This window comes from Xiphophorus hellerii, chromosome 9 (genome assembly GCF_003331165.1).
Source record: "Xiphophorus hellerii strain 12219 chromosome 9, Xiphophorus_hellerii-4.1, whole genome shotgun sequence".
Taxonomy (NCBI): domain Eukaryota; kingdom Metazoa; phylum Chordata; class Actinopteri; order Cyprinodontiformes; family Poeciliidae; genus Xiphophorus; species Xiphophorus hellerii.
In genome coordinates this window covers 30,075,765-30,090,168 of record NC_045680.1, presented here as the reverse complement: position 1 = coordinate 30,090,168, position 14,404 = coordinate 30,075,765, and the positions used below count along the sequence as shown (strand labels likewise).

General features: G+C 44.5%; 1 protein-coding gene across 1 annotated transcript in view; it reads right to left on the bottom strand.

Moving 5' to 3' along the window:
* The window catches only part of LOC116725466 (calpain-8-like), a 14,229-nt gene extending 1,011 nt beyond the window's left edge, over nucleotides 1-13,218 (bottom strand). Inside the window, exons 1-17 of the mRNA XM_032571537.1 lie at nucleotides 12,504-13,218; nucleotides 9,395-9,720; nucleotides 9,248-9,317; nucleotides 9,059-9,177; nucleotides 7,540-7,673; nucleotides 7,289-7,463; nucleotides 6,996-7,070; nucleotides 6,839-6,924; nucleotides 6,652-6,726; nucleotides 6,393-6,553; nucleotides 5,364-5,509; nucleotides 3,783-3,794; nucleotides 3,489-3,697; nucleotides 3,322-3,361; nucleotides 3,173-3,241; nucleotides 2,477-2,534; nucleotides 923-984 (exon numbers count right to left, since the gene is read on the bottom strand). Of these exons, the coding sequence (XP_032427428.1) occupies nucleotides 923-984; nucleotides 2,477-2,534; nucleotides 3,173-3,241; nucleotides 3,322-3,361; nucleotides 3,489-3,697; nucleotides 3,783-3,794; nucleotides 5,364-5,509; nucleotides 6,393-6,553; nucleotides 6,652-6,726; nucleotides 6,839-6,924; nucleotides 6,996-7,070; nucleotides 7,289-7,463; nucleotides 7,540-7,673; nucleotides 9,059-9,177; nucleotides 9,248-9,317; nucleotides 9,395-9,631 (1,728 nt within the window). The 5' untranslated portion in view covers nucleotides 9,632-9,720; nucleotides 12,504-13,218. The remainder of the gene's footprint in view (nucleotides 1-922; nucleotides 985-2,476; nucleotides 2,535-3,172; nucleotides 3,242-3,321; nucleotides 3,362-3,488; nucleotides 3,698-3,782; nucleotides 3,795-5,363; nucleotides 5,510-6,392; nucleotides 6,554-6,651; nucleotides 6,727-6,838; nucleotides 6,925-6,995; nucleotides 7,071-7,288; nucleotides 7,464-7,539; nucleotides 7,674-9,058; nucleotides 9,178-9,247; nucleotides 9,318-9,394; nucleotides 9,721-12,503) is intronic.
* Between the last annotated feature and the right edge of the window lie 1,186 nt (nucleotides 13,219-14,404).

Genomic DNA, 14,404 nt, shown 5'->3' with positions numbered 1-14,404 from the left:
TCATTAAACCTGCAGAAACCTCAGAAAGCAACAAATGATCCAGTTCTCATCAAACTGGCCACAGACGGGGTTTCCCACGGCTTAGTACAGGGGCCTTTTCTATTTAATATCCATTAGCTCAGGTTATAACTCAAATCTGATTAGTTACCGTGACGACGCAAATGATACACACCTCTACATTACAATGTCACCAGGTGACCTTTGACCCCATCTAATCACTGAACAGACAACAGATCAATGTGTGAAGGTGACAAAACTTTCTCCGGCTGAACAGAAACTGAAGTTATCTTCGGACCTAAAGAGGAACGCTCTAGAGTTACAGATCTAGAGTTACAGATCTAGAGTCAACACAGCTTCAGTTCTTCCAGCTGGAAACTAGAGATCCGGCTGACCTCTGACCTCTGCCCTGACCCTCCATTGCCACATAAAGCTGGTTCCAAAGTGGGTCTTCTAGCAGCTGCAGAACATTTCCAGAACCAGAGGCCTAAAGTCTCAGATCAGAGGAGCTCATCCAGGCGTCTAGTGGCGTTGATTCCTGCAGATCTGTGACGCGGTGGAGCAGCGTGTTGTAAGTTCACCATGGAATTTGTTGGATTGTGTGTGAAAAAACAAAATGAACAAACTGAATTAACAACTGCAGCAGCGTCTTCACAGGTCCTGGTTCTGACTTGGTTCCCGGCCTACTTCCTGCTGTCAGACGGGTTCTGTTCACATCATTTCATGAGGTTAGAGGTCAGGCAGCTCTCAGGTCTGGGTGTTACTATGGCAACTCAACAGAAACAGTTTGGTTGTTTTTCTCTTATTAAATAAAATGTTAATTTAAAAGCTGCTTTTTGTGTTTACTCCATTTATCTGTCTGATGTTAGCAAAGGAGAACCCTGCCAAGACGGGCTGGGCGGTTCTGAACATGGCAGCAGGATACGTCCATGAGGGCCACCATGCTCCGACAGGCGTCGATGCTGAAACCTCCGGACTTCAGGTCTCCTGCAGATCCAAGCGCAAAGCGTTAGCATAGCAGCGATGGCAGTGATCGTTGGCAGCATCAGTTAGCAGCGTTAGCAGCGATAGTTAGCAGCGATAGTTAGCAGCGACAGTTAGCAGAGTTAGCAGCAGTGTTAGCAGTGATAGTTAGCAGCGACAGTTAGCAGCGATACTTAGCAGCAACAGTTAGCAACGATAGTTAGCAGAGTTAGCAGCAACAGTTAGCAGCAATAGTTAGCAGCAATAGTTAGCAGCGACAGTTAGCAGCAACTGTTAGCAGCAACAGTTAGCAGCGATAGTTAGCAACATCAGTTAGCAGCAATAGTTAGCAGCGACAGTTAGCAGAGTTAGCAGCGACAGTTAGCAGAGTTAGCAGCGACAGTTAGCAGCGATAGTTAGCAACATCAGTTAGCAGCAATAGTTAGCAGCGATAGTTAGCAGCGACAGTTAGCAGCAACAGTTAGCAGCAACAGTTAGCAGCGATAGTTAGCAACATCAGTTAGCAGCGACAGTTAGCAGCGATAGTTAGCAACATCAGTTAGCAGCGACAGTTAGCATCGATAGTTAGCAACATCAGTTAGCAGCGACAGTTAGCAGCGACAGTTAGCAGCGATAGTTAGCAGCGATAGTTAGCAGCAACAGTTAGCAGCAACAGTTAGCAGCGATAGTTAGCAACATCAGTTAGCAGCAATAGTTAGCAGCGATAGTTAGCAGAGTTAGCAGCGACAGTTAGCAGAGTTAGCAGCGACAGTTAGCAGCGATAGTTAGCAACATCAGTTAGCAGCAATAGTTAGCAGCGAGAGTTAGCAGCAACAGTTAGCAGCAACAGTTAGCAGCGATAGTTAGCAACATCAGTTAGCAGCAATAGTTAGCAGCGACAGTTAGCAGCGATAGTTAGCAACATCAGTTAGCAGCGACAGTTAGCATCGATAGTTAGCAACATCAGTTAGCAGCGACAGTTAGCAGCGACAGTTAGCAACATCAGTTAGCAGCAATAGTTAGCAGCGACAGTTAGCAGCGATAGTTAGCAACATCAGTTAGCAGCAATAGTTAGCAGCGACAGTTAGCAACATCAGTTAGCAGCGACAGTTAGCATCGATAGTTAGCAACATCAGTTAGCAGCAACAGTTAGCAGCGATAGTTAGCAACATCAGTTAGCAGCAATAGTTAGCAGCGATAGTTAGCAACATCAGTTAGCAGCGACAGTTAGCATCAATAGTTAGCAACATCAGTTAGCAGCGACAGTTAGCAACATCAGTTAGCAGCAATAGTTAGCAGCGGCAGTTAGCAGCGACAGTTAGCAGCGATAGTTAGCATCGATAGTTAGCAACATCAGTTAGCAGCGATAGTTAGCAGCGACAGTTAGCAGCGACAGTTAGCAGCAATAGTTAGCAGCGGCAGTTAGCAGCGATAGTTAGCAGCGACAGTTGGCAGCGACTGTTAGCAGTGATAGCTGCTCATGTTGATGATCACTGAAGGATTTCGCGGTCTGGACCTTTCAGAAGGTTCTCGTTTAGGATTCTCTGGAGCTGCTCTGCATCCATCTCTTCATACTGCAGGAAACAAACGACACTCAGCTGATGTTTCTAACCCGACGTTTCTGCAATCCGTCTCTAAAAACTCCAAAAACTCAGAACTGTTTACCTGTGTCTGGATTAAACTAGTGGTGGGACTCATTAAATTGTTTGAGTTAATTGCAGGGTCTGTAATTAATCATATCAACATTTTCAACTCAAAACTCCTTTATACACATAAATTATTGAAAAAAATAACATTTATGGTTTTTAATCTTCAGGTTCTTCAACCACCACATTGGAGTAAAACGTTCATCTTTCCTGAGTTTCAGGAACTCCAGATCATTCATGGAGCTTCTGCAGAAATGTGGACTGTAGACGCTGACATTAGCGTTAGCTGCTACATGTTTAGCATAGAGATGCTATTTTAGACCAGAATAGCTTTGCTGATAGGCTAACTCCTTTTAGCCCAATTTGAATGGAGAGTTTTGTCTTTTCCAGCGTCCAATCAGATTGTTTAGAAGCAGATAAATGCTCAAAACAGCAGCTATGTTGTCCATTGCTGCCTTTAACGTTATGTTGAAATATTTAACTCATATAAAAGCCCTGTAATTAATTAATTGAAGTTAAAGTACTAAAGTTCTGGCCTTGGTCTAAATAAATGTTGATAAATGTACCTTGTCTGAATGTTGACGGAAGAAAGCGTTCTTATTTTCATCCTCCTGTCTGTTCTTCACCTTCATTGGCTGAAAAACACATCGGCCATGTTTGAATTCAGTCAATGCCTCGTCAGCCAGACATGATCTGTGATGATGTGATCTGGTACCTCTGGAACCGGTTCTGGAGAGCGCTCACCAGAGTTCTCACTGTGAGCAAAAACATTCACACAAAGTGTCTTTACAAACAAACACTCCTTATTCCAGAGTAGAAGCTGAGCGTCCGTCCATAACAGACGTAGGACAGGACGACCGTGTTGATGATGCAGAGACGTACTAGCAGCGGGTCTCGGTCTTGGACAGGATGGTCAGGAGGAAGGACGCCGTCTCGTTGGGATGGAAGGTGGACGGGACGATCATGTAGTCTCCAGGCTTCAGCGTCAGCAGCTCCATCACTTCCCGAGCGTTCATGAAGGTCTTCGTTTGGGCGACGGGTTGTTGAGAGCTGAAGAACGAGGCCGTGAATTTCCCCCTGTGTGCCCGATGCTGTGGCAACACAGAACGTCTCAGGTCTCCAACGCTGATTTATTAAATATGAAATGAATGTTGAAACTGTGAAAATATGTCTTACCTGTTCTTTCACCTGGAAGCAAATCAGATGAAAAGAAATCAGCTTATATTTAGACATGAAACAAACAACCTTATGCTTACCTGCAGGGTGCCAACAGAGAACCACGATGGATTTATGTCTCCTGTATATTCATAGGATGCTGAGCTATTATTTACTCACAGGGAACCGTTGGTGGCGGGTTCAGGGTGTCTACAAGTAGTGTTGTAGAACTGGAGACCGGTCTCGGTCTTGGGCGTTGAGGATTTTATTTCAAGACTCGTCAAAACCACAACTGTAAAATTATCACTAAATTGTCAGCAAACTGTCCAGTTTATTTGTTGTCGCATGTACGGGACAACGCTGTGACCAAAAGTCTGCAATACAGTGATGTTACATTCATGAACGATCTGATTTTACTAAACGGGTCTTTACTAAGAACGGTGGGACTGGAGCCTCACTGAGAGCTGCTCTTTGTTCTTGTGATGCTCTGGTATTCTGCAGTAGCTATGATCATTTTATTTAATTATATACATTGATATTTATTAGTAAATAAATAAAACCCAAGAACTTAAGAGCAGCAGAGCATGCTCATTGCTCTCTGACTGTTTCCGTCTCCTGTCAGATGTTACAGCTCTGAGCTGCTGGGCTTCATGCAGCAGGAGAGAAAGTCGGTCGCCTTGTGCTTGGTTCCTTCTGGCTTGTTGCGCCTTGCACGGTGTTCATAGATGAACGCCGTTTACCGTCGGGGAACGGTGTTAATTCTCCGTTTAATGTGCAGACAGTGGTGGTTTCTGACATGGGCCATATGGGCAACCGCCCAGGGCGCCGTCTTTTTGGGATGGCACAAGACCAGAGATGGAAGCAAGGCAGAATGAAGAAGAGTTTTTATTGATAATGATACTGGTTAAATTTATTTCAGCTCTAAGTATTTAATATCTAGGTGTTTTTTATGGGAATGTGAATCTTTCAGATCAATTTGAGAAGCAATTTTGATCATATTTCACATTTCATTGGGTCGTGTAGCGCGGGGCGCTGGTCTTGGTCTCGGGTCAGGTGGTCCCTAAAGGGCTCCCAGGGTCCCAAATGTTTCCCAACATGGTGCTCCAACCTGGTTCACACAGCGAGATTTCTCTACACATTTCCCCTGATCATCGAGATGCTGTGAAGATGATTTTCGGAGAACTGCAGTGTAATAATTAGAGTAATCTGCTGGATACCTACTGAACAGCAGGTTGGTAAATCACAGATTTCCTGACTTCTGGGGACCACCAGCAGGAAACATGCAGGTTACTGTCTGAGGAACCAGCAGTGCTTTTGGTTGTGAATCGGCCTTCATTTTTAAGAAAAGCCAGAGGAAATGCTTCCTGTGTGCAGCAGGATTCGGTCTCAAACTCGACATGTGGAGGAAAACTAACTCAGTGGATTTACTGGTGTGTGTGTTACATGTTCCTCTGATAAACTGGATTCTATGGTGCAGAACCAGCCTCCTCCTCCATGCTCACAGCTTAAACTGTTCCTGTTTGGTGCAACTGAAACACAGCACTGACCCAGATCTGACCCAGTCAGTAGGAGGACTCCTGGTGTCAAACGGCTGAGATTTACCTGAAATATGGAGAAGCCGATGTGGAGGTTCTGGACCAGGTGTCGGTTCCTCTTGTCAGGTTTTTGCATCAGAGACACCAGGATGTTTTTCTCAGCCTTCTCGCCACACAGCTTGACTTGGTACTGCGGATTGGTCCAGAAGCTGTCTGCAGACAGAGGTCAGGCTTCTCAGCAAGGAATGGACAACTAAAGCCAAGAAGCTGCATGAACTGGGTTAGTGAGAAGAAATCTGTCAGATTTTCTGCCTTGCATCGTGTTGGGGTCCTGTTCAGGGTTCAGGGTTCAGGGTTCAGGGTTCAGAGCTACGCTGCGGTGCGCAGCACTCCATCAGCCAGAGTTCAGGGGAACCTTCTTCATGCTGTACTATGTACTTTCGGTCATAAAGGTCTGACATTATTTAACTTGTTTTGTCTTCATATGTTTGTCTTACTGGGAAACTGGATCAGTTTCAGGAAAGCTGCAGTTTTTATTGACAGAAGACTTTCTGTTTTCTGACGTTGAAACAATGTGTCATAAACTTCTACCTGCTCTTATCAGAAACAAGTTTACTGAAGTTCATGTTTGAATTTTAAGAATTAATCATTAAAACTGAAACTGAAAACTTGGACTGAGATCTTTTCTGTTGGACTCCTGCTGAACCTTGTGCAGGTTTTCAGTCCAAAGTGACGTCTTCCAGTTCGGCTTCATCCAGCTGCCTTCATGTGACCGACCAGAGCAGAGACGTCGCTTCGCCCTGATTTACATCCCAACATCTTCCCATCAACTGACCAGTTTTCAAAACTTCAGTTTGGATGGATTATGTAAGAGAAAAGTTGCTGCTTCCTTCTACATATCTATCTTTACTTTTATTCTAAGCAGTTGTTTTTCCCTGGAATATTTTAATTCACATATTTGACTGTAAAACCTCCAAACAGTTTTAGTTTTGTCCACACTGAGCCTTTCAGCCTTTCCTCTGTTCGATTTACTGAAAAGATTGCTTACATTGTTTAAAACATTTTGGTATTTTCTGCAGCAGTTGTAATCGATTACCTTTGTAATTCATGCAGCCTCCAGCCGTTGTTCCCGCCACCCACCGGCCCTCCGCCACAGAGGTCGTCCACTGGGAAGACGAGTCTTCGTCCAGGAAGTTCGGGTTCAGACCACAGATGTTAAGATCTGTGAAGAACTTGGAGAAGTCCTCCAGCGTCATCCTGTCATCATTAATGATGTCAAATAAAACGTCAACTTTAAGCTTTTAGGGGAAATAAAACGAGACGTCTGGATAACTAATTTAACTGAGTTCACTCACCAAAACTCTCCGTCGTCGACCACTGAAAGGCATTTCTCTCGATCTTGGGAGCTCACGGTTTGCCACAGAGACGAGCTGTAGGGACAGCAGCGGTCGTTAACTGTTTGCATCATTATTTAACATCAGATGAATGAACCATCTTCAGCTGCAGAGCCATTTATCATGAATCAGAGATGAAGTTCTTCACCGGTCGCTCCAGTCTCCGTTCCACTCTCCTTTTCCCCAGGGATTCCACAGACGCAGCATCTTCACCGGCTTCCCTCTGCTCATCATCTGACCAGCAACACACACCGTCAGCAACAGCCATGTTTATTACGACCATGCCTGCTGGTGGGAGCCTTCACCTGGACGACGCCAGTCACAGTGTAGGCGTGGCCCTGGACTAGGCCGTTGGGAGACAAGGTCAACGAGGATGACTCCTACAGATGCAAAACAAGAATTCATGTTTCTGAGAGCAGTAGATGCTGCAAATCCAACATGGATGGTGGTTTATTCAACCCATTCCAATTAGATGTTAGTAGAAAACTAATAAAGAAACTAGAAAAAAGCTTTCTAGGTTTTTAATGATCTTTTTTAGATAAACTGGCATTCCTTGAGGTGAACGTCATGAGAAAATGGAGGACAGATTTCTTCGTACCCCTTGTGGCGTACTACAGCTGAGCAGAGCGCTAAAGTTCCCGGCTCTGGACATCAGCCCCCACAGGTCCGGAGGAGGATCCGACAGCTGGATGCTCATGTGGACGCCTCCAGTGAAGTCCATCATGGCCTCTGCAGGAGTCCCAGCATTCATGTCGGTGTAGGAGCCACAAACCCTGATGGAGGAAGGCATGAACGTTAACACACAGACCACAGAGAGGAAGCTGCTGAACACCAGCGGTCCGAGTGTACTTGGCGTATGCTTTCTCCAGCAGGGCGGGCCAGAACTCGTTCTGTTTCTTGGAATGAACGAAGATCAGGCTGCCGTTGATGGTTGGCAGCTTGTCATCAATCACGACGTCCACCCACTTCCCAAATCTCCAGAACTAAACAGAGGAAAAACTTTCTGTTATCCCAGAGAACCAACTGCCAAATACACATTTGTGTTCAGAAGTTTACATACGCCTATCATGGTGACTACGGTCAGAACAATCGGAGGTTCTAATGTTTTCTGTTTGAACCCTTTATTTCCTCCATAGTTTTCCTCACTTACAGGTTTGGATGTTCAGGAACAATCCAGACTACGAGCTGCTGCTCCTCTGTTCAGAGGAAACAAAGACTGAACAATTAGAGATCTCAATTGTAGATCTCAATGAAAAGTCAGGCATGGTGGTGGCAGTGTCATCCTGTGGGACTGTTTCATTAGCAGCAGTCCTCTGCATCGTACAAAATGACTAACGAAGGAGGTCAGGCTCCAGATTTAGCTCCAACCTGGACCCAGTTGGACAACAATCCCAAACACACGTTACGGTTCTGGTTCCCAACGCTCCGACCTCAACGGACTTCAGCGCCAGGAAACCAAGCCGGGGTCAAATATCCACCATGTTACTCAGCCAAATGCAGAACCTTCTGCCTGTGGGGAAGTTGAACCTACAACCCTGTTTGAAACTGGATGAGGAAATATGCAGACGGAACCAGAGTGAAGAAAAACCCATGGACTTCATCAGACTGCAGCGGAACGGAGAAGAATGAATGAATAAATGAATGAAATTAATAAAATTAAAATGAGCTCAATAAGTCCAGTTTGGACAACGGTCGTTAAAGACACGTTTCCCTCAAATATCAATGAAAATCTGGGGATTTTGCCCGTTTTCCCTGTCCAAGCTGAAATATTAATATTGAGAATCATCATAATCCATTTTAATTATTGTTCTTTTGTTTATTTAAAATGTTTTACAGCTCCATTGTTGAATGTTCTTGATAATAATTATTAGATTAGTTGACGATGGTCTCAAAATGACAGCTATATTGCTGCTGGCAATAGAAGAAGAAGAAGAAGAAGAATTACTTTATTCATCCCAGCAGGGAAATTATTTCGCAGTTACAGCAAGAATTTTTTATACACAGATTAACACACATGACAGGAGCTGCGTCTGCAGGCAGCCAGCTGAGCCGGCGCCATTTTTGAAGGAGGACATGCGGCAAAGGTCATCGGGACCGGGAGTGGAACCCGCGACGTCCGCGGGTCTAAGGCCTCCAAATGTGGGGCGTGCTAACCCCCTGCGCCACCACAGCACGCCCCAAATTTCTGGGTCAGTAAATTGAGTTATTGCGGCGCAGACAGAAGAGACCAAGCCGGGTCGGAACGGCTCCATCCAGGACGTTACGGTTCATCGAGTGTCACTCAGAAAGCCACACCGACGGCCTGGCAGGACGAGCACTTGTAAAAACCGCTGCCAGGCCTGTTTCCATGGAGACGAACGTGTTTTACCCTGAAATGAAACAGGCCGCAGTAGTTCTCATCAAAGTCTTGTTCCTGAGGGACGACCTGCTGGAGGATTTGATCCTGGAACGTCAGCGCTCCGATCGACGCCAGAAACCAGCAGTTTCCTGCTCAGAGAAACAAACAAGTTACCAGGAAATCCGATGGAACGGCGTACAACAGGAACGGCGGCCTCACCCAGAACTCCTTGACCAAAGTCAAACCTGGAGAACCCTTGCAGGACGAAGGACGGGTTCTGAGCAATTCTCTGCAAGAAGCAACAAGTCAACCAGATTTTCATCTGACACCTGCAGCGTCTGATCAACCTAATCCGAAACCACTCACCGCTGGCCGGAGCCAGACGACCCGGGCCAGGTCCGAGGGGCTCAGGACTCCCTGTCCGATGGACTTGCTGTCAGGAGGGAACATGTCGTCGATGAACTTGAGCCGCCTGCCGACACAGAACTCCTTCAGCTGCCGGAAGTCCTGTCCGAAGAGTCGGCCGGGGCTGCAGGCGTGGCCAAAGCCGTCCCGGCGCTGGCGGGCCTCCATGATGTTCAGACAGGCTCCTGGAGGCGGCATGGCTGCGGGCCGACGGCTGGTTACAGGTCAAAGGTCGCCGGACTCCGAGTCAATTCGAGGCCTAGCTAGCCTAAAGCTCCAGTAAAAAGCTTTATAGGAGATGAGAGTAAAAGAAAACAGCAAAACTCAGAGCTGGTTCATCAGTTCAGAAACAAGCTGTAACCATGTGCTGCTGTGGTGGAGAAAGTACTCAAACAATGTACTTAAGTAAAAGTAAAAGTACCACATTAACATTTTTACTTGAGTAAAAGTAAAAAAGTACTGGCTTTTAAAAATACTTAAGTATTAAAGTAAAAGTACTTGCTGAATGCATTACCTAATCGCTAATACAATATCATTAAGTGTATCCATCGTATTTAATTTTAATACATCATAAATGTTGCATTTTAATGAACAATGACACAGATAAAGCATGTTGTTGTTGTTGTGTTTACTCTGTAACATATTTAGACTTAGATATGTGATTCTATGGATCATAATTTCAGGGATGGAAACATTTTGTCTCCTGTTCTAACATAGAATAAACTTCACTTTTTTGCCACTAGTGGCATTTATTTTGAAAGAAATCCATCAGAAAGGGGATGGAAAGAAGGTGGAGGAGGACATGCAACCAAGGCAGCAGTGTTGTAGTCAAGGCCACCGAACCTGAGACCAAAACGCCGCGCTACATGACTCTATAAAATTAAGTGCACTTATAAAAATTGCTTCTCAAATTGATCTGAAAAATCCACGTTCCCATAAAAACACCGAGATATTAAATACTTAGAGCTGAAATAAATGTAACCAGCATCATTATCAATTCAAACTCTTCTTCATTCTGCTTTGCTTCCATCTCTGTGCTCTGAAGGTTTCCTGCCACCCCTAAAAAGATAACGCCCTGGGCAGCTGCCCACGTCAGAAACCACCACCGTCTGCACCATTAAACATAGAAACTAAGACAATGTATTAACGGTAAACAATGCTCAACTATGAACACTGTCCATGGCGCAACAAGCAAGAAGTAACAAGCAGAAGGAAGTGACTGTTGTCACCGTCTGCCACCATGACAGGAGACGAAATCAACCAAAGAGCAACGAGCAGCTCTGCGTTCTTATGTTCTAGTTTTATTTACTCGCCAATTAAATAAATCCATATATATTTCAATTAAATAAAATAATAATAGCTACTGCAGTGTACAGTATCACAAGAACAAAGAGCGGCTCTCAGTCTTATTGGACTTAGTAAAGATCCGTTCAGAAGAATCGGATCGTTGGTGAATGTTATATCTCTATATTGTAGACTTTGGTCACAGTGTTGCCCCATATATGCGACACCTCAGTCAGTCAACACCTCACAATAATTCAGCGTATGAGAGACAACTTTTATTCATATTCATATGAGTCTCTGTACAGCTAGCTTTGCTAACATCATGTTAGCTTATCTTTCTTTTAGCTTCCTTTCCAAGTGACAATAAAAGTTGGACGAAGCGCTGCTGATTAAATCTGATGATTTATGTAGTGGATTTCTGTTACTGACTGACAGAATCTTCTCCCGCTCAGAGGAACCACTGCGCATGTCTGCAGGAGGCGATGGGAGACAACAGAATCAGGAAGTCACGTTACTGCTGGGATTTTACGGCGCCACGTTCAGGCCCTGAACTTCACATTTTAACGGAAAAAAGCTCAATGCGACTCGGATGTAACAAGTAACGAGTAACGCGACGGTTTTGTAGAAATATAGTGAAGTAGAAAGTACAGATACTTACTGTAAAATGTAGTGGAGTAAAATTCGAAAGTATCCATTATTAAATCTACTTAAGTAAAGTATGGATACAAGAAAATTGCACTTAAGTGCAGTAACAAAGTACAAGTACCCACCACTGGTAACTAGTAACTAGTTACTACCCACCAGTGGAGACATTCAGGACTGCAGGTCCAGTTTCATATTCCAGTTGATTTCCCAGAGAACAGCGTTTCGGTTGTTCTGCAGTTTTCTACAGCAGAATCGTCTTTATCCTCTCGTCTTTCTAAACCTTTTTCCTTTCAGGTGAAACTTTGTTGAGCTCCTCATGTTTCCTCCAGACTCTGACCTTCATTCCTAAATAAAATCCAAGGTTTCCTTTCATCTGAATTTCCCTTTGGGAAAGGAGGACTGAAGGAGGACTTTGGACCCCGACGGTCCGGTCCGTTCTCTCCGGCCCGGTTCTGATGTATCTGCTTCAGAAGCCATTTAGCATAAAGATGGCTGGAATGTCTTCCCATTAACGTACTTGGATGCAGCATTCTGCACAGTTAGTGTCTTTAGCATTGACCTACTGTCTGGTCAAAAACAGCAGACAACAGGATTTAACTAGGCCAACAGGTTGGATCCTACAATTGGATCAGGTGGTGCAATGAGGAGCTTCTCATTTCTTACACACATCCTGTGTTTGATCTTTGGCATCAAGCAGAAGAATCGTCTACAAAAACTCCTAAAACCGGGTTAAGGAAAGTCCAAGGCTGAAATACAACAGGAAGGAAAGTGGGAAGCATAGAAAACCCAAACTAGAACTCAGGAATGGAAATAAAAGCATGTCCACACCATGTGAAGAAACTGGAGAGACAAAGACTGAACAGCTCACCAATCAGTGAGAAAAACGCTGATTGGTGAGCCTATTAAGGGGTTTACCCATCATGCCTAGCGCCTCCTGCACCTGTCTGCCATGTGGTTCTTACAGGAATGCAGAAATCATCCGGAGCGAAGCGAAGAATCATCAAGGAGTCAGCAGGTCACAGCGTTAGCTCCTCAGATGAAACTAAACATGTAAATAAGATTCCTGCGGCTAGCCGCTAGCAGCTAGCCGCTGCTGTGTGTCCTGCACTGAGAACCGGAGCAGAGACAAGTTAGAGCTTACCTTGGAGGCTGAGAGCGCGCAGGAGAGCTGAGACTTTAGGTCTGAAGCAACAGAGAAATGTTGTGAGCCACACCTGGAGGCACCTGCAGCCGACTGCGGCTTCCTGGCTGACGAGCCAACAGGTGAACCTGCTGCTGCGTTTATGACTTTCTGACAGGTAGAGCAGCAGCTCGCCTGTCAATAATTACCTGGATAATCAAAGCAGTTGGAGCAGCAGAGAGGTGACCCTGAACCGTTTCCTTACAGAAACACTTTGCCACCCTGCTGTGAGTTTAACAGCTCTGAACTGTTTGACCGGCTCAACAGCATCACAACATTCAGTGGTTTCATAAAGTCTCTGGCTTCACTTCTCCTGGTGTCTGCTGTTCAGTTTTCATAAAGCTGCAGAAGCAAACAGCCGCGCCTTCCTTCTTCATGTTCAGCTCTTCCAGAGTTACTGAGGAATCTGGGTTTGGCCTGATCTCCCACAGAAACACCTCTGTGCTGGTTCTGGTTCTTGTCGCTGGTTTATTCCAGCCGTCTCTCTGAACTCGGCTTGTTGGACCACAAAACTCTTCTGAGTTTTACAGACGCCTCAGTAAAATTCCCTTTTAAAGCCTCCAAAATACAGAAGGCTCTGTCCTACAGGATGTCATGGACTCTTCATACAGACTGCTGGAAACATGATGCTAGTTTTAATAATGTTTAACTTTAGCACATGTTGAAATATTAGACGGATCCTGATTGTTTAGGTTAGTTTTAGATTCATGGTTTAATCAATACATAACTTAATCAGTAGAACATTTTCTTAGATATAATGATCATGGTTTAATTAAAATTAGTCTAATCAGTAGTTTTTATATTAGATCACATTCTTAAGAGTGTAGAAGTTATATATTCATCTGAAAATGTTTTAGTTCATTATAACTAAGAAGTTGAGAACTAATCAGAAAATATTAAGTGTAACAGATGTTTTGGTATTGAAATAAGCTCATGTCTGTTTTATGAGAGTTTGAAGATATTATATGAAACGTGCAAATTTTTATAATCAAATCTGCTGTTTGACGCCCTGGATCAGAGGTCAGAGGTCAGCAGAGCTCTGTGGGCTCAGAAACCAGTTTGAACCAGTTTGAAATGAAACACAGATAGCTGATAAACTTTGGTTCCACTTTCTTGAGTAAAATGTTTCCATAGGAAATGAACATCTATTGTTGGTTTGCTGGGAAAGATCAGGAGGATCAGCAGGATGGATTCATCTTGACCTCGGTAAAACCTGCCTGGTCTCTGGCTGCAAACAGCAACATTACAGCATTAAACACTATGTTGGACCATCAGACAGTAGAAACGCCTGGATATAAAAGGAATGGAGCTAAACCAGCCAATCAGATCACTGGATCTGTCTGAACTGCCACTCAGTGTCTCTGAAGGCGTCTTCATATTCTTGTATTTTTCCAAGGTAATTAATTTCTTCTTTGTGGCTTTGGTTTCTGGAGACTATGTTGAGCTGTTGATGTGATTTTATGCATTTGATTGTTTGAATAAATTCTGGTTGATTGTGAAGTTGAACAGTGACTGCTGTCTTTGTGGTTTCACTTTTACACACGACATTAATGGACTGGGGAGACGAGAGAACGACGAGCAACAGGTAGAAAATGTAAAACTTCTCAACAAGACACAGGAGTAAATAAATCTCCATCCATCTGAGAATGTAGCAGAGCCTAGACGAGGCCAGCAGAGGGCAGCAGAATCAGCATGTGGTCCTGGTTTAGGACTCGCCTGTTTCTAGATGTTTCTGTGGAACAAAACTACAATTATTCCAAAATATTCAAAGAAAAAAGCTGAAAAGCCACAATGCCACTCCAATCGAGCAGCACCATTCATTTCCCTCGGTGCTGTTTGGCTGAACCTCCATGGCCCGAAGG